We start from the raw sequence: 18,443 nt of genomic DNA, 5'->3' as shown, positions 1-18,443 counted from the left end.
CTAGAGATCTTGTAGATTTTACCCTCTACAAGGTAGTTGTTCGTTGCCTCATTTAAATATGCATTTCAAGGCTACATATCCAGCTTCTAGTCTTGCAAGTAAGGAAATTTATGCAAAGCTCAAGATTTAACGATTGACATCGATTAAGAGAATCTTTCGCAACTTGAGTGACACTATACCTCTTGGGTTGTTTTATCCCAAGAAGGGATCATTGCCGCCAAATTTACAAGCTTTTTCTAACTCAGATTGGGATGGTTGGTATAACACACGAGTGTCCATGAGTGGTTTTTGTTTCATGCTCAATAATTCATGTATATCTCGCAAGCTCTAGCTGTGAGGCTGAGTACAAGGCAGTTTTCATCGCTACAGTTGAGTGTGTGGCTGAGACGCCTTAGGGCTAGCTGATTTGGAAGTTGAGATGGCACTCATCTACACTACCAGTGAGAGCGTATTGATAGTGGCGAGGAACCCAATCTTTCACGCTTGCACAAAGCACATTGAGGTGCATTATCACTATGTCAGTAGAGGCTCATGTGCCGACACAAAACAACTTAGCGAATATATTCACAAAGGCGAGAAGTTTGAAGCTTTTCGCAAAGCTTTCAGCTTGCTTGTCTTTGTGGACTAGTCATATCCATAGGGCATGGCAAATCTATGTGTCAACTCTCGTTGACCTTATTACTTTCTAATGGGGATTTGTATCCATGTATATATAGTGATGTGTGCACACATAGGACTGTCGAGGAACTTTTTTCACTCAGTAAGAGGTTTCTCTCTCTCACGCTTTGCATATACACCCATAAATCAAAGACTATTTTATCTTGTATTGTCTATTGTGTACCTTGAGCTTCATCTGCATCTCCGAACTGTGTGCACGTTCCCGCAACCCTAATTCCAACATTTCATAATTCCCTATTGTGTTCACGAGATATGGCGTAAGAAGATAGTTAATTAATCTTCTTCTTTCTCAACCTATGCGCATTGCAACACTTTACTTCCATTTTACAATAATACATACAAATTGGCTTGTTTGTGTAGACTACATTCCTCCAAGTGTGCAGCTATACATATATAGTTCATATTTCTTCAAAATAGATTACTAGATATGGACTTCCCTTGACCTAGTTGATATGGGATTGCACTAAAGTGAGGGAAATAGCAGAAATCAAAAAAATTATTAATAAACTTAATATAAAGTATCTACCATGAAGATTCTTGCAAGAAAGCAAACAAACAATAAGTGATATAGCAAGAAGAAGATGAGATAGCGGTAAAAATCCATATCCTACACATCATGAAATCCGGTGAAGATTCTTTCAAATATTTGCCAAGGGTAACACGACCCACTAAAAGAATTCCTAGATAGTGAACGGAGGAGCTTCCATGGAAAGTCCAAAAAAGTGCAATCTTTTACTTTTAGAAGAGGAACTAGTGATTAAAGATTAGGCACGGAAAAAAAAATCATAAATGATACAATAGCATGTAATTTAGAATTGTGGGGTAAAGAAAGCATAGCAAGCTCTCAGCTCTCAAAGAACATCCACCACGACTTTTAACATATTGATGCAAGCAATCAAACTCGTTTCAGAGAAAGAAAGAGAAAAACCACATCAAGGTACTGTATCAAAAACATGATCCATCCACAAAATCGGAGCTTTAAAAAAGAAAAATAATATCCACAAACCTTTATAATGGGAATTAGGAGCTTTATAAAAAGATAAAAATTTACATGCTTTGACACATAGCACTCACTCTCCAAGAAAAACAAATTAAGAGGTCGACATCAAAAATATTGGTAAAGAGAGAAGTGTGCTTGACTAGTTTTTTGACATTGCAAGAAACCATGATCGACAATAGATTTCTTAAAAAAAGGCAAGCAAATACTAGCTTTGGAGATTATGAAGGAATCAACAAGTTATCCTTACTCCATTTTTGAAACTCAAGTATCTAAAGGACAAGGTAAGATCATTGGAAGGTCAAAATACGTTCTGTCAAGAAGGATATATAATCCTTTCAATATCATGGTGTTTGTCAACAATTAGAACCAAGTTTCGACCATAAGAGCTAAAACAAAAAAATAAAGCGACGGCACTCGATTAATCAAAGAACTAGGGTATATAATGAACTGATTCCTTTCTTGCACACACATAACAAGTACCACTGAATATGGGCAGTGACTAATTAGCTCCACCCCACAAACACAGCAATTATGCTTCAAAGAAAATATATATGGTCAAAAAATGAATGTCAGAACAAGACATTAAAATCTAACATTTCAGTCGTTTACAAAAATACCCTTCATTCTGTTCTCAGCTTACAATCAAGTCTACCAAGACTTATTCAAAGAGGCCTGCCAAAAGTGCAACATTTACCATAGACTAGACTGCAGTAAACAACATCAAGCAGTCCTGCTACCAGTTCAAATGTTCTGCCACTTAAGGTCTAACTTTAATCAATTATGTTCTTGTTCTATTCTTAAACTTTAGGTATGTAAGAACATACACCTTTTAAACAGAAATCAATGGAAAAAAGACCCGGCCAGTATCGGTTCTTCCTGTATCGTTTGCATTTTTTGCACACTATCTCAAACTTTGCCAATCTCAATTCTGGTCACTACAAAGGATCAATCATTGGTAATGTCCAATCAACACTTCGAAATCAAACCACTCGATACCATTAGGAGGAAGACAATCTTGATTGGCGTGCTTTCTCGACTTGTTTGGCCTTCTCTGCCTTATCCATATAATCCTCATGCGATTGGTGCTTCACATCTGCCAGAAGCCGGGAAAAAACCAAAGCTACGTTTAGGAAAAAGTAATGACAACTGCTACCTTCGCAATTTGAGACCACATCCTCATCAATGTGCTAAGCTTTACAATAAAAGCACTAGTCTACAATAAGCAGGGACATCAATCAGAAAACAGCAAGACAAGAATGTAACTTCCATCTCTTTTGTTTACATGGGCAATCCATTGACCTCGTGCAAAACTCCATCTGGATATATATACAGCTCCGTTGAGTTGAGAAACTCACACCAGACATCACAAAATGGACATTTTAAACGGTGGAAATCCCCAAGAAGCACACAAGGACGCACACCCAAAGAACATTCATAATTCCTGCAATGAAAATTTTTCACAATTCCCAAATTGCACGACAAGGGCAACAGGCACCTCTTCACCTTGTTAAAGGTGAAGCATCCAGTGATGCTAGCAAAATCAGATAGCCACCCTGATCCAAAATGAGAATTGAATAGCAGCTCGCAAGTTACATTTTTGAAGATGGAAAGGATGGAGTTTCGCAATGAGATGAGAAGTGTCTAGACACCTCCAATAGCCTAATTAAGAGCAATGTCTAGATTTAAGTCATGCTACAAGTGATACACTCAATGCCCATCTCTCAGCTTGGCTATTGTTGATATGTGTTGCCCAATTTGTGAGGCCTCCATTTGAGAAGGCATCCATAAGAGAAGGCATTTCTGCACATAGCTTTGGTGGAAACCCCTAGTTAAAAGATGGCTTAGGTAGACTTGGCACATTGACAAATAGGATTGGATGACTTGGAAAAAACTTACCTTGCCAATTCTTGGGTGGTTACTGTCCTCTATTGATGTAGCACCAGTTTGTCAATAGCAGACTGCAGCACAATTCTTAATGGTGTTGAGAATGTTCCAGCAGTAAACCACTCGCAAGTAGTACCTGTGTCTGTTAGCCAATCCAGTAAGCCAAATTCAAGGAGATTTGATTGTTCCAATCTCTTACCCTACACTTCTAGCCTGGTTATGCACTCAGAAACTCACGCCGTTTTATCTGGATTGCAGGTACAAGGGAGTCAACCTCTCATTTGGATTCTTTGGGAGGACGAAAGAAGAAGACGATAAGTGAGTCTAAACCGAAGTGGAACTATCTCACATTGTTTGAGCGTAGAAGACCATCAAAAACAAGACGAAGTACAGTTGACGAAGGGCAATAGAAACTTGACTCATGGTCCGAGATGAATGGTGAACCACTGCTAATAGTAGGAGACAGCTCAGCCTGGCCTCACCTTTAGCAGGAGGGGATGTCACATGCTAATAGGCTCAAGGTGCCATGACATGTCCGGACGATTCAATTAGATCGGTTAGAACCCATACATAACCCTCTTTGCATGAATGATTGTACAAGGCAAATCAGGCAACAAGTAACGTAGGTTGTCTAGACAAGTAGACGCATATTTTACAGTCTAGTACCAGTCAAAATCGTATAGCATAATGTGTGCGAGTATGTGCATGTCTTACCCGATGTGTCTTTGCACGTACCATTGGTGCATGTTCAACCGAGATACTTGGAAGTTGGCACTCGAATGTTTGAAGTCATTATACTACATTTTAATGAACATTCAGCGAGTTGTTAAATCCCAAAAACTGGTATCCAAGAGCCTTTTGGGCTCAATCCTCTTGGAAACATGTCATCATCAGATGGTGATATCCTGGGTTGCATCTCATGATTGTATGGCCACAATAGCCGCATATGCACTTATATTCCATTTTGCCCATTTGTTAGCTGTTGTGCTGATGGGGCATATTTTTTGCCGATGTGGACATTTTTATCAATTATGCCATGTGTCAATATACTGATGAGGACGCATATTTATAAAATGTGTCAGCCCTAAATTGGGGCGCCTCCACTTTACAACACTCTTGTTCACTATTTTCAAAATATAAGTTTCCCTATGATCATTCTCATCGTTCAGTTGTATGAGCACCCTCTTGAATTAATGAATTACTGTCCCTGGATCATTCTCCCTCTCACATTGTACTTGTCTCCTTTCTCGTGTGCTCTCTTCATTCCTTCCACATTTCACAGCAAGAAGGCTGAGGACCGCTTGGACCCTAGAACATGCTTATAGGAGGCTAGAGATTTCATAGTGGCTTGTTTGAATTTGCTGTGATTTAACATCAGTCCTCACTTTTGAGAGATTCGGGTATTCATATACACACATACACTTACACATGCAGACAAGTGCGCACATACGCATAGATATGTGTGTATGTGCATACTACGTGTACACACACACACACACACACACATGTACTAAGCATATAATGTATGTGTGTGCGTGCGTGCGCCTAGATTGATGGATGGATAGATAGAATTATCTGCAAAACCTATCGCTTTTTCCATGCCCCAAAAATATACGTTTCAAAACCTCAGAACCTCGAAACGGTTAAAACCATGAAATGTTCCATATCACCTTGATTGGTAGGCTCTTCTTTGAGCGTCAAATCTTCATTTTTCTTTACAACAGTGCTGATGCTGTGCTGTCAGCCAATCGGAGGCTCAGCGGTAGAACATCGATCCCCTTCCATTGCTGAATTTTGCCGACATCCTAAGACGATTCAACATTTATGCAATAGTTGCATCATGTGCTTTTCGATCCTTCTTCAGGTATAGTTAATCCTGCTTCATCACTTTTGCTCCTATGTCAACTTCGTATAATCCTTTCTTTCAATCTCTTAAACTTCCAACTCTCTTTGACGCTCAAAAATAACCCCTCATAACTATCAGAATTGCTCTATTTATATGAGGGTTCTCTTGGGAAAGCAAGAGTGCGGCCCATCATTCAGAACTCATAATCTTTCTCCCTGCACTTTAGAGATTCCGTGAGTCTCGAGCCGTTACTCTTATAGTTCATGGTATGTCTCCATTTGTTAGTTTTCAATTACCCTCTATTACAACTTTGGGATAAACATTATGCTTTCTAAGGATCTATCTCCAGGGTAGTTCTCGTACGTCGATCAGAACGTCTCGTTCCATTCAGTCCGTCCCGAACAGTCCCGTATGACTAGTACGTTCCATTAGGCAGTTTTTTGGGCAATTGTGTCTAGCCGTTGGCCCTTTTCACTGTTGAACCCACCTTTTTAGGCAGTTTTGAGGCCCGAATTAAGGAAGTTTTGCCCTCATTGAATTCCATTGTTGGGGCTCCCTGAGCTTTGGATGCTCCCCCTTCCACATGAAGCTCATGTGACATTGGATGCCACATCTCTCACGCTCTCCCTCTCTCTCATGCTCTCCCTCTCATCCATGCTCTATGTTGTTGGATGGTGGCTATGGTCGGGTGGTTCGTCCGATGCGTGTCTATAGGCGGTCCGTGTAGCCAGAAGATCCTTCACGATGTCAAACTGTCGTATGAATTCAAGGGCTCGATGGGTGTCCTGATAGCTTGAAAACATGTGAAACTTGACTGTTTGACCCCCACCCTTGAATTCCTTTGTCTTCTTGTTCTTTTTCTCATTGTCTGAACTATCAAAAAGGGATGAGGTCTCCTCCTCTAAACTGCTAGATGGCTCCTTGTGCCTTCAAGAATCTGCTTTTCTGGCTTTTCTTGCTTTTTCTCCGCTTCTTCAACTTTTTCTCATCCTCTCTGGCACTAGAACTAGAGAAACTCTCTGAAGACGAAGAAAAATCTTGTCATCCTCGAAACGCACACGCTTCTTGGATCTGCTTCCCACCTTGAAGGTCAATTTCCGACCCAAATAACCAAGGAAATTGATTTCCTCTGCTTCCAAGAGTGCTTTAAGCTTTTCATCGACCGGTTTGTCTTCTCTTCAAGAGCTTTGTCAAACTCTTTCTGCGAGTACAATTTCTTCTTTTCTGCACTCGGCCTTGCTTTCTGTTTCATTACCAACTTGACAGGAAGATGGACAGCCTCTCATCATATAGAGTGAACCTCGTCAAGCATGTAATTCTTGAAGTGATTCACATATTTCGGATCTTTGGAGTACTTGATCAATCTTCTCATGCACGTGTCAATGTCACAAACCGATGACGTAGTCTGGCCTAGCGGGCAAGCGAGGGGCCTAAACCCTAAAGGAAGAAGCAGAAGAAGTTTTTACCAACTTGTAGGTTCTCGTTAAGTGGCCCAAAACCTAACCCACCAACTTACCAAAACTTGGCCAACCGCCCTAAACCCTCTAGAAATAAAGCAAGACATTATTTTTGCGTAAAAAGTGTTGACGTTGCAGCCTGTGCGGATTTTTGTAAATCGTGCTGATGATGTGGCAGGCTGTACGAATTTTTGCAAGTAGCACTGGGCTTTTTCGGGCACCAATTTTTGGTCCTGGTGCTTTTAGAAGCATGGCTTTTCATGTAACTGCTTCTACGATAGGACAGGGCCTTTATAAGTGTCACGAGGTTGTGACAACCTTAGTTGCTGGTTTCTTTCCCTTAATTTTTATTTGATTTCTGGGACTCTCTTTTTGAAGTCAAAAATGGCCGGACATTGTATGGCCAGTGCAAAACAGCCGACGAACGAGAGTTTTACCCACAACAATAAAGGCCAGATCCCCACGAGTTGGTTGGGCCAATCGGCATTGAAATCCGAGCAGTAAAAGGGTGGCTAGGCTCAATTCAAAGTCATTCAGGCCCCACACAACACTTAATAAGTTGGTGCATACTAGTAAATTAAACCAGGAGTAAAGTGGACACATGGCAGTAGGAGAGTAACCTACAGGCCATACACACTCCAGAAGCCTCATCCAAGAGAGGGCGCCCAAATTGGGAGTGGAGGCTGAATTTTTATTCATTGTGAACTACAATGTATGTGTGAGTAGTGGGTGCAAGTGATCACAGCTTTAATGGAAACCTTGCCTTCTCCCTTGTCTCATGTAGCACGACGATTTGCTCTCACGCATCTCTCTCTCCCCTTTGCACATATGGTAATGCCCCACTAGTTGGTCTTCTCAGATGACCATGTACAGCTCTGGGGGTTTTATGCACGTCTGCCAAGGCAAGAGCCTTCTGAACAGGTACCAAAGTAGCTAATTGCTAATCCCCCACAAGTACGCACAGTTCCATCGCGAAGGATTGCGAAAACGGAGAGTTTTCTCGCATGAAAACTCGTCCGATTCAAAGGGGAACTATCCCATTGCATGCGGGAGCACCTGAGACACGCGTAGACGTGTTCGCTCTGCTCAAAACTATCCAAAACAGTAAATTACAGCCTGCTGTGTTTTTCTGCAGGTTTAGGGTTTCACATCTAAGCTGCAAGAGATCACCAGGGTAGCCTTGAGAAGGCCTTGGGATGCTTAGATAGGGCTTTGGGCACCTAACAATGACAAAACAGGGAATTACAGCATGCTGAAATTGGCCTGCAGCTCACCAAAAAGCCTTCACAATGCAAGGGAAAGTGTCCTTGACGTGTATTTTTTACCTGCAGGGGTTTTGCGCCGTTATGCTGGCGAAATTGGGTCAAAAACCTGCAATTACAGCCATGGACAGGTTTGCACAGCTTGGTGAGAGTTCGGTGAAAGTGTTCGGATCGTCTATTTGCAATAAGAATAAGAAATACCAAAAGGGGGACCAGTCTTTGGGGCCTACAGGGTTTGCTTGGAAGCACTCTAGCTTCCAAGTAGTGTTTTTGCTTGAAGTGTTAGATTCCAAACATAGGTTTATTTGTGAAGTTGCTTTGTGTCATAAAGTTAAAGTGAGAATTGGAGTGAAAGCTAAAGTCTACCACCCTCTAGCGAGTCTACGGGCCGGTTTCATGGTTCCGTTGCCGAGATAGAATCACTTTTTCCTTAAAGAGTGAGCCTTAGTTGGTTTTCAGTGAGGACACAGAGCACAAAAACTTGGAATTACACTATGGTTGACAAAGTGAATGACACTAGGAAAGAGGGTTTCTCTTCACAGGACAGACAGGTTGTTCCTCCTCCAGTGTTCGAGGTTGACGAGAGTTCACGGCCACCCTTGTTTGTACCTTTTGTTGATCTGAATGCTCCACAAGGTCAAGGGTTTATGACTGGGCAACTAGACAAGGATGCGTTTAGGACACAGTTGGTTGCTGCTATGAATGTGTGTACTCCTAGGTTTATGGAATTTCTGCATGCGCCACCAGTGTCGCAGCAGGCAAGGCAACTCACTGAACAAGTAGAGCCCGTTGAGTCTCAAGCCCAGGTACCTTATGCGTCCCAGCAGGGCTGGGAGCGTTCGCATGTTGCGGAGTCCGTTGGGGCTCCAAGACAAATTCCTTCTGTCCACGAACAGGTGGTTAGGACATCAATTCCACACGCTTTGCCAGTTCAGCAAGTCACCTTTCAAAGTCCAAATGTTGCATTAAATGGACAGGGACTAGTTTCCAGGCTATGCAACAAGTTCTTCCACCACCCACAGTACATCCTGGGTATTTCGGGGGAGGATCTATGTTTTAGAGCAAGGCAAGTTATGCGAAGCAGCAATATATGCCAGGAGCAGTCTTTTGGGGTATGCAAGCCATGATGCCAAACCTCATTGGTGGATCTAATCCAATGTTTGGTACAAAAATAAATAAAATGAAGTGAATTAAAGTGAAAGACTAAAATCATCATCATCATCAATGCCCGAGGATGCCAAGCATCAGGTGTTGTCCAAGAAAGTTTGAAAGGAGGCAAAGCCCAAAGAGGGAAGATGTCTAACCAGGAAGAGGCTTTGTTGGCCCTCCTATGTCAGCAAGGCGAGCCTCCTTTGGAAGATGTGACCAAGACCTAGAAGGGGAGGATGTCGAAGATGAGATCCCAGAGTTGCTCTTGCACACCCTGCATCCAGTTGTAATGGACGGTCAAGAATTTCTCTTCCTTGATGACATTACCCACTCCCTTGAACGCATAGGATGAATCCCTCTCTATTCTTGCAATATATGATGGGGTTCTTGATACAAAGAATCCTAGTCAAAAGAGCGAGTTCCAAGTGGACTACTCCTCTTCTCCCCTCATCAACACGTTTTCCTTGCCAGAGGAATATAATTCCATGAATTCCCTCATGGTGGCAACTCTACAAACCATTGATGTTGAGGAGAAAGATTAACTTGTATATAAGTGACTTTTCGACACAACCAAGTAAGGGTGTAGCTTATTATCACAAATGTGTAATTTTTTGCGAGTTTGGGCCTTTGGGTCTCTCCACTCCTCCTTTTGTTATGTTTGTGCGTCCACCTTTCCCCCTATACAATGCAGCAAGGGTCCCAATGTAATCAAGGCCAGTTTGGGTGCCACAGGGCAATTTTGGCATGGCTGGTTTCTCCGACCAGCAGGCAAAAATGGCACCATTGACTCAAAATGTCAATGGCCAAGGGGCACCAATGATCCATTTTACAGTGCTCATGACACTTCCCTATGATAATTTGGGAGCACTAGAAAAGCCAAAACCATAAAAAGAAGGTGGTGCAACTGTGAAGTTTGATACTTTCAGCCGATTTGAGGATAAGACGAAGGCTCTTCCTTTCTTCCACAGCAGTTTGATGGTGCCTACGTAGGGGGCAATTTTACAAAAGCCTAGCTGAGAGGAGAGGGGGAAGTACGACCAAGGCAGCGAGGAGATAGGGCGAGGAGTTCAGTTGGTATATAGGGTCACGGACAGAGAAGAGGATGGGGTGCTCAAGGCGAGACAGGCAAGTATGGCAATGTAGGGTAGAGAGGACGAGAGGCACTGGGTAGGGGCGAGTGAAGATGGAGAGTGGCGAGGGTTAGTAGAGATGGACGAGGTTTAGTGTGTAGGGCGAGGGCCAGTAGGTTGGGGTGAACGCAACAGGGTAGGGGCAAGTCTTGCTGGGTAGAAGCGAGGGCTAGTAGGTAGGGAGGAATGCAGGAGGTAGGGGCGAGGGGTAAGTGGCTCCTGGGTAGGGGCGAGGGCAGTAGGTAGGGGCGAGGGATAGTGGATAGGGGCAAGGGGTGGGAGAGAGGGGCGAGTGGCTCCTGGGTAGGGACGAGGGCAGTAGGTAGGGGCGAGGGGCTATTGGGTAGGGATTCAAGTTAGTGGGTAGGGGCGAGATGGTGGAGAGAGGGGCGCGACTAGTGGTTAGGGCCTCTGGAGGTAGGAAGGGCGAGGGTTATTGGTCAGTTCAAGGTGTAGAATGCACCTATAGAGCAAGGAGTGATTGTTGAGAGAGGGAAAACTTGGTTGGCAAGCTGAAGTGCGACACAGATAGAGCAGAGAGAGTGGGTATAAATTTTACGGAAAGAGCAATAGTGATAGAGTGACCCAAAAGCCGCACTTAGAAAACAATTGGAAGAAGAAGAAGAAGGAACTCAGTGCTACTGGAAAGAGAATTATTGCGTAGAAATGTCTCCTAATGACCCAAAGTGTGTTACATTAGAGAGACCCCATTTTGAGCATCAAAAGTGTGAAGATGGACGATACAAAGCAATACCACAAGATAGTCCAATCTATGGAAATAATTAGCTGATTACAAGAAGTTTAGGACAAAACAAGCACCCCAGTTACACAGTGGTAGAGAAAGTAAACCGAAGGAGGAAATGTGGGAACACCCACAGGAATAGCATATACTGAGAGTGTGCAAGGACATTATCAAAACACAGGCTCTGGTGGGAGAGCAAGTGAAAGAAGAGAGAAACAAGATTCAGGAACCTATACTATAGGCTGAAACAGCTACAGATGGCTTACTCAGAGGGATGATAGCATTTGATTCGGGAGCCATTTACCAACAGCAAGGGAACACCTTCCAAAGTTACTAATTGGATTGCTTCCTTTGGCAAAATTTCTTGTACCATGAATGGACCTTGCCAAGCTCGGACCAACTTCTTTTCTTTCTTTTGATATCTAGCTTGATACAGTAGCACCAGTGAGCCTTGCATAATTTTTGGCTTTCGGAGATGGCGATCATGCCACGCCTTGCAACGAAGCTGCTCTACTTCAAGAGCCTGAGAAGCCAAATGGCGCCTTTCTTCCAATAGGGCGAGACGAGAGACAAAGGCACACCCCAAACCCCCATTGGCACGCACACTGCCTACTCGCGGAGATCCTGAGTTGAATTCGAAGGGTGCTATTGCTTCCAAACCGAATGCTAGCTGAAATGGAGTGTGATTGGTTGTGGCTTTGAAGGAAGTTCGGTATGCCCAAAGGGTGCTGTGGATAGCTTGAGCCCAAGACGCCGGATGGAGATGACATACTTTCCACAGAAGGGCTATCAGAACCTTGTTGGTGCTCTCGGCCTGCTCATTTGCTCTAGGGTAAAAGGCAAGACTTACGATGAAAAATCTTGTAGTTGGAGAGCAAGGTTGAAATCATTTCATTAACAAAGTGACTGCCCCTATCACTCGTGATCTCCAATGAACATCCAAACCTGCACAAAATATTTTCATACAGGAACTTGGCTACAGTATTGCCAATGCAATTGGTCGTCGCCAGTACCTCTGCCCACTTGGTTACATAATCTGTAGCCACCAACAGATACTTCCGGTTACCTGGTTGGACCGGAGGAGCAATTGGACCCACCAAATCCATGCCCCATCTCTCAAACGACAGCCATGACATAGAGACCTGCAGAGGACGGTTGGACTGCTTGCTTGGTTTAGGTCTACAGCGCTAACACACATCACATACTTTCACATAGGCAATTGCATCCCGAAAAACATAGGGCCACCATAGACCACTCTATAGAATCTTCTGGGCGGTGATGTGACCAGGGTAATGGCCATCAGTGAGACCATTGTGGGCATCTTCCAAAATATTCTCAACTTCATAAGGGGAGACACACCGTCTCAGAACACCATCTAGTCGTGACTTGTAGAGCTGGCCTCCAATCAAAGTGAATGGCCTAGATTTTAAAAGCAATCTTTTCTTCTGCAGTGGAGATGCATTCTTAGGGTCCAGGCCAGTAGATAGCAAATGCAAGACATCACCGTACCATTCCGGAGTCGTATCCACCTTAAAGAGACTGCTATCTGGAAAGTCATCTACAACCCCTGTTGCTTCTTCACCTAATGTGAATGCGAGAGAGGTGGTCAACAAGGACATGATGTTTACCGGGTCTGAGACCACTTCGAAATGAAACTCTTGAAATAAGAGTAGCCACCGCCATACTTGACCTGCAACTTGCGGCTTATTAAGCACATCGTGCAGGGCATGGTTATCAATAATAATTGTGAAGTGGACCCCTAATAAATAGTGGACTTCCCATCTTGAAACCTGCACCAAAAAAAATTAGGGTTAGGTTCATTCCATAGGGTCATAGTCGAGTACAACATGGTCCATCAGCTCTTGGACAAACAATGTTTCTTTGGCGGCGATGGTAGTCCCAAGATAGCAATTGCACTGGACCTCCAAGGTCATCTAAGCGTCAAGAGACATCTACTGAGAGATGTTGAGAAATTTCAAGTTATAATTTGCTAGGGTTCCATGGCAAGCATTTCAAGATTCCCCACTCTGCCAGAAGTTGCACTTCGAAGGAAGATGTCAGAAACCATATAACTTCGGGCAAAAATTTTCTTGAAAGCTTGCCAAGTCCTTGGAGTGTACTGCTTGGTAGCTGTAGACATCAACATTTGCATGGTACTGTCTCTAAGAAAAACAGTAGCTCGAAACAAATCTTGGATCCTTCTTTTGCAATTGATCTTAATGGCTTATGCCCTGTAAGACATGAGCGATGAAGACGAGAGCGCGCCCGATACGCGATGAAGTAAGGGTGGGAGTGGCTAATAAGTCCGGGTTGGAGGGCGAAGATTCCTCGAATAAAGTCTCTAGTTTGCTCTATCTGCTCTTTTGTGGGACCGGTATGCTTTCAGAAAAGCACACGCCTGATGCTCTGATACCACTGTCACAAGACGGGCAAAACGTGCCGATGGAAAAGAACAGACTGAACAAACTTTTAACACTTCAATAACAACTGAACTGAGAGAGAGAGAGAGAGAGAGAGAGAGAGAGAGAGAGAGAGAGAGACAACATGCGACACGTATTGACGGAAGTCCACCCCAGAGAGTATTGGCCCCAAACCTTGACGTCCCTTACGGCTACGGCATTTCTTTATATTGCATCAACTCAATACAAGCCGGTACTCCAAACTCTGCACCTTCTCGAGGAAGCATGCCAGAGAATGAGCCCTAACCTCATATTTGTAGGCCCTTGGCCTGAAAAGCATTTTACATGAAAAGCCTTCAAACTCAAAAGCTTCTGGTCCAAAAAGCAATGCCAAAAGCTGTCAGCGTAATTTACGGAAATCCATACAGCTGCCACGTCATCATGTCAACGCAATTTTCGAAAACTGCCACGTCATCAGTTGCGGGTCCTGCTTTATTTTAATCTTTATGTCACTTGGGGCCCCATCGAACAGGGTCCCCATAAGTTGGTAGGACTTCTTCTTCTGTTACTTGTTCTTCATAGGGTTTAGGCCCCTCGGCCGACATCTGTAAGTTGGCTCCATTCTTTACGCTTTGACACGTCAGCAGTTTGTTACAATGGTTCTCCTTCGGTGGAGGCGGTCCCACCTCGCAAGGAGAAGTTAGTTCTTGGTTGGCTCTACTCTACGGTTTCTTTCTCTGGAGTCACGAAGTTACCAGACTCGCCAGACCTTGGACAGCCTCGACGTTCTGCATGCCTCAAGGACAGGAAAGTTTATGATGGCGCAGAGTTCGTGAACTTTGCCCTCATGTCTCAGATTCAAGCTTCACCAGTTGAGCCTTCCTCGGTGGAGGAAGCGGAATAAAACCTGGACCTTGGTTCCCAAGCCCAACAAGCGGAAGGTGGTTTCACGAAATGGATTCTCAAGACAAAGTACAAGGCCAACGGTTCCCTCAACAAACATAAGGCGAGACTTGTTGCTCGGGTTACACACAGCGACCAAGCGTGGACTTTAACAAGACCTTTGCTCCTACCACTCGCATGACTACCATACGCACAGTGTTTGCTCTTGCAGCCAACTTTGGTTGGCCTATCTTCCAGATGGATGTCAAAAGTGCGTTTCGACTCTCCAACAGTACCCCCAATTGTCACCACACTCCTACAAGATCTATATAACGTTGAAACACCACAAATCCATCGTGCAAGAAAGCCCATCCTATGTAAAGTGCCCTCCAAAATATCCTAGTCTACTCTATCATAAGACTTCTCAAGGTCAAGGAGGAGGATCGCCAAGGATTATCCCAATTGTCTGGCATGTTGCACTGCCTCATAAAATGTAAAGATGTTCTCCAAATGCATCCATCCTGCACAAACCTGTTTGAAAATTGAGACACGTATCACATCTGGTAAGAAAGGCCGGAGTCTAGCATTGATCATACAAGTGAGTATCTTATACATAGAAAAGAGGAGAGCAAAGGCACGCCACTGATGAAGCAGTGTGTGATCTCTCCCCTTCGGCATAATCATAATGAGGCCTGAGGTAAGCAATAAAGGCATTGGCCAGTGTCAAAATATTGGAAACCCCGAAGAAGAGGCAAGTACAAGTCATCCCAATAGTCAAGAAAAAACTACCTAATGAGACCATCATTCCCTGGACAGAGAGCGCCATCAATATCGATTGTAAAGGGGCCAACAACGAACTGCTCATCAACAAAGTGATTCTCGGCACAATGAATGACCAAATCTCAATGAAGGAACGAATCTCCTCTCTCGCACAAAGCATGTCCGCTGTGGCCAGCAGCTCTGTGAACAACTTTGAATTAAACTCAACAGCAATCTCCAAGACTCTATCCACATCCATACAAACTTCTCCGCCTCTGCCCCACAGAGCATGAAGAGTGCTGTAAGGAGCTTCGTCCCTTCATCCCATCTGCCTTAGCAAGCCATGTGGAGAATGAGGCATGACAGACAAGCTAAGATCTCAATTGTTGTAAGTGCCTTTGGAAGAGGAGATGTGGTGCAAGGCTTAAGGCTATTTCTCTTGCATCTGAGGGAATAATCCCTCTGACAACTGCAACCTTATCTACAAGGTAGAGGCCCAAGAAGACATTGATGGCTGAGATTTCTCCAGCAAAACAAAATACTAAAAGAACTCAACGTAAAGCAAAAATGCAATACACTTCCATGGAGCTCTTGCGTAAATATTGCTCATCATGTCCTATTTTTACAAATTTATTTTGTAAATACAATAATTCAAATGGGTGTGGCCAGAATTGACACAAAGGGACAAGTTAAGAGTTGCATTAACCCATGACAAAAACAAGCACAATATTTTCGTCACAGCAATGGCACGTATGAATACAATTATCACACCCAACTAGCTTCTTGTCATCACCCAAAGACTTGACATAAAAGATCCTGTTCCAAAACATTGTGAAACATGCATTGACCACAACATTACAGGGGTAACAAAGCAAGACAGTCATTTCTGTCCATTGGCACGAAGATTAAATATGAAAGGTACTTGAAACTTTTGCAAGAATGCACACGATGCCCATACACATCTTTAAATCCTTACCAGCTTTCAACGTCACCGTTGAGCAAAGACAATTTTGAAACTTTATCATTTGCAATTCTAGCTTTCTATTTGTTTGCTTACAGCCATGACAAGTGGTTTCTTATAAAGAGACAATGGGACTGATCTCTCTCTCTCTCTCTCTCTCTCTCTCTCTCTCTCTCTCTCACCTCGAGCGAGGAGGAGCCAGGGGATAGCACCGATGGCCGCGACAATGAGGATGCCTGCAAGCACGTGTTTCTTGTCACCACTGTAGAGGTACTGATTCAAGCGCGAAAGGGGTTTGCCACCACCATTACCACTATTGTTGCCACTGCTCATAATGGCAATCGAGCTTAGACTAGAAATATTGTAGGCCTATTGTGTTGGACATGAGCGCGCGTGTGTGCGTCCTCTCCAAACTAGCATGAAGAAAGTTTCACATCGTATGCAAAATTATCTTCCAAGTATTCAAGCTGTGACGATATGGAATACTTGCCGCAATTCCTCTCCCAAGTACCAAGTAGGGGATACCAGCTGGGAAAAAATAAAAAAATCTCCCATTAGTGAAAAGGGGAAAAGGGAAGGGTTAGAGGTTTGAGGGTTAATAGAAGCAAATTCTCTCTCACACACGTGGCTTGCCAGTCCGGAGTCTATTAGGGAAAGTTTCTCTCTCTCTCTCTCTCTCTCTCTCTCTCTCTCTCTCTCTCTCTCTCAGAGATGTCTCTTTCTCTTTCTTTGTGCCTATCAAGCCGAGAACGTGGTGCGTGAAGGTGACGTTGGGGTGTGGAGTGGAGGCAACGCCGAAGACCTTTCTCTCTTTCTCTATCTGTCCGCGACCAAAGATTGTCTCTCTCTTGGTCTATGTGTCAACGTTGCATGACTTAGAGATTGCAGGAGAGGGGGCAGAGGCAGCTCTTTCTCCCCCACGAGCATGAAGTCAGCGAGCGCATCTACAGGGCTATATAACCAGGCTTGACACATTGTGTTCGTAGGCTTATTTGGTGGTGGAGAGTAGAGGAATAGCTCTTTGGAGGGGCAACCAGGGGGAGGCATAGGAGCAGGGCGAGCGAGGGCCACAGAGGCGTAGGGGCATGGAAGTGGGGGCAAAGCCTGTGAGAGTTGGGCTTGGAGGCAGTGTGCAGAGGACATAGCTGGAGAAGTGGGGAAGACGACGGGTTGAAGCATAAGATTCCGACGAATCTGTTATAAAAAAGAATTTTTTATAGAGTCTCCCAGTAGTAAATATAGTAGATTGTTAATCTGTACTGGAATGATGTCTAGTGTTGAAAGTGAATACTACGCTACCTTTTCTTTTAGGGAAAATTACCAAAATACCCCTCTAATTTGAGGAAATTCCCAAAATACCCCTCAAATTTCAAAAATTCCCAAAATACCCTTGTATCTATTTTGGTTGGATTGTTCAAGATTTTCTAATCTTCATTCGTTTTTGACAATTGAGATCCGTTTTTGAGTGCTCAGCATTGTAATTTGTCACCAATTACCATTGCAAAAAAGGCAATTATGTCTAAAAATAATGAAACAATCCATCTCCAAAGCCTACGTAACCAACTCAAATTGTAGTTTTAGCATCTTGTACGATAGATAATCATTCTTCTTGTGAAGACCCACAAAAAATTTTATTTTTCGAGAAATTTACTCTCACAACCAGAGGTATTTTGGGAATTTTGGAAAATTTGAAGGGCACTTTGGGAATTTATGACAAAATATCAGGGGTATTTTGGGAATTTCCTCAAATTAGAGGGGTATTTTGGTAATTTTCCCTTTCTTTTATATACAACATTGTCAAAGACGACTATGATTTTAAGGGCAAGGTCATGTCACCAATTTGAATTTTTGGTGTCATTACACCGAATTTCGATAACTCGAACTGCCCATTCTAGAGAAAGAAAGTAAAACAAGTGAATGGGAAAGCAATTTAAAATGATGGCAGAAAGGTCCCAATCAAACATTACTAATGCCAGAAGGATGATGCTACCATCGCAAGTGCCAAGGATGATGCTACCATCACAAGTGCCAAGGCATTTCATTTTGGAATCCGAAGTGTTTTGGAGAAGTGGTTGCATTGTACGTTTGCACTCCACAACTTTTGTATTTTCAAAACCCTTTGCCGAGCATGCCTTCATGACGGACATGGTAAAGATTCTACATGTTTGTCGCAAGCAATTTACTTTTGGTATGCATACACTTCAAGATGAAAACATAAATGAAGAGCTTTGCAATGGTAGAGGTAAGAAAGAGAAATCTTTTGTGTATTTCTCATTAGAACATGTAAGGATTTC

General features: G+C 43.4%; 1 protein-coding gene across 4 annotated transcripts; it reads right to left on the bottom strand.

Annotated features, from left to right (window-relative positions):
- Positions 1–2,245: 2,245 nt before the first annotated feature.
- On the bottom strand, positions 2,246–16,654 carry LOC147463335 (uncharacterized). Of its 4 annotated transcripts, none has more exons than XM_086488137.1 (3): positions 16,332–16,653; positions 3,575–3,704; positions 2,246–2,771 (listed from the first exon to the last, which is right to left on the bottom strand). In XM_086488137.1, exons 1-2 carry the CDS (start codon positions 16,480–16,482, stop codon positions 3,604–3,606), a joined length of 252 nt encoding a protein of 83 aa, XP_086344263.1. In that variant the 5' UTR covers positions 16,483–16,653; the 3' UTR covers positions 2,246–2,771; positions 3,575–3,603. The 4 variants fall into 4 exon arrangements, with proteins under 4 accessions (XP_086344263.1, XP_086344281.1, XP_086344274.1 ...); XM_086488148.1 differs by lacking the exon at positions 2,246–2,771 and adding an exon at positions 2,914–3,488 and having other exon boundaries at positions 16,332–16,654; XM_086488143.1 differs by lacking the exon at positions 2,246–2,771 and adding an exon at positions 2,922–3,478.
- Positions 16,655–18,443: the final 1,789 nt, after the last annotated feature.

Source organism: Adiantum capillus-veneris, chromosome 2 (assembly GCF_014529385.1).
Source record: "Adiantum capillus-veneris isolate H3 chromosome 2, ASM1452938v2, whole genome shotgun sequence".
NCBI lineage: Eukaryota > Viridiplantae > Streptophyta > Polypodiopsida > Polypodiales > Pteridaceae > Adiantum > Adiantum capillus-veneris.
This window is presented reverse-complemented; position numbering and strand designations above follow the sequence as displayed.

What these genes read in the sequence shown, in the direction of transcription:
- LOC147463335 (XM_086488148.1), bottom strand. Translation starts at nt 16,482, where the DNA reads ATGAGCAGTGGCAACAATAGTGGTAATGGTGGTGGCAAACCCCTTTCG. An exon ending in CTGGCTCCTCCTCGCTCGAG is followed by an intron (nt 3,705 to 16,331) that starts GTGAGAGAGAGA and finishes ATTGGCTAACAG; the next exon opens with ACACAGGTACTACTTGCGAG.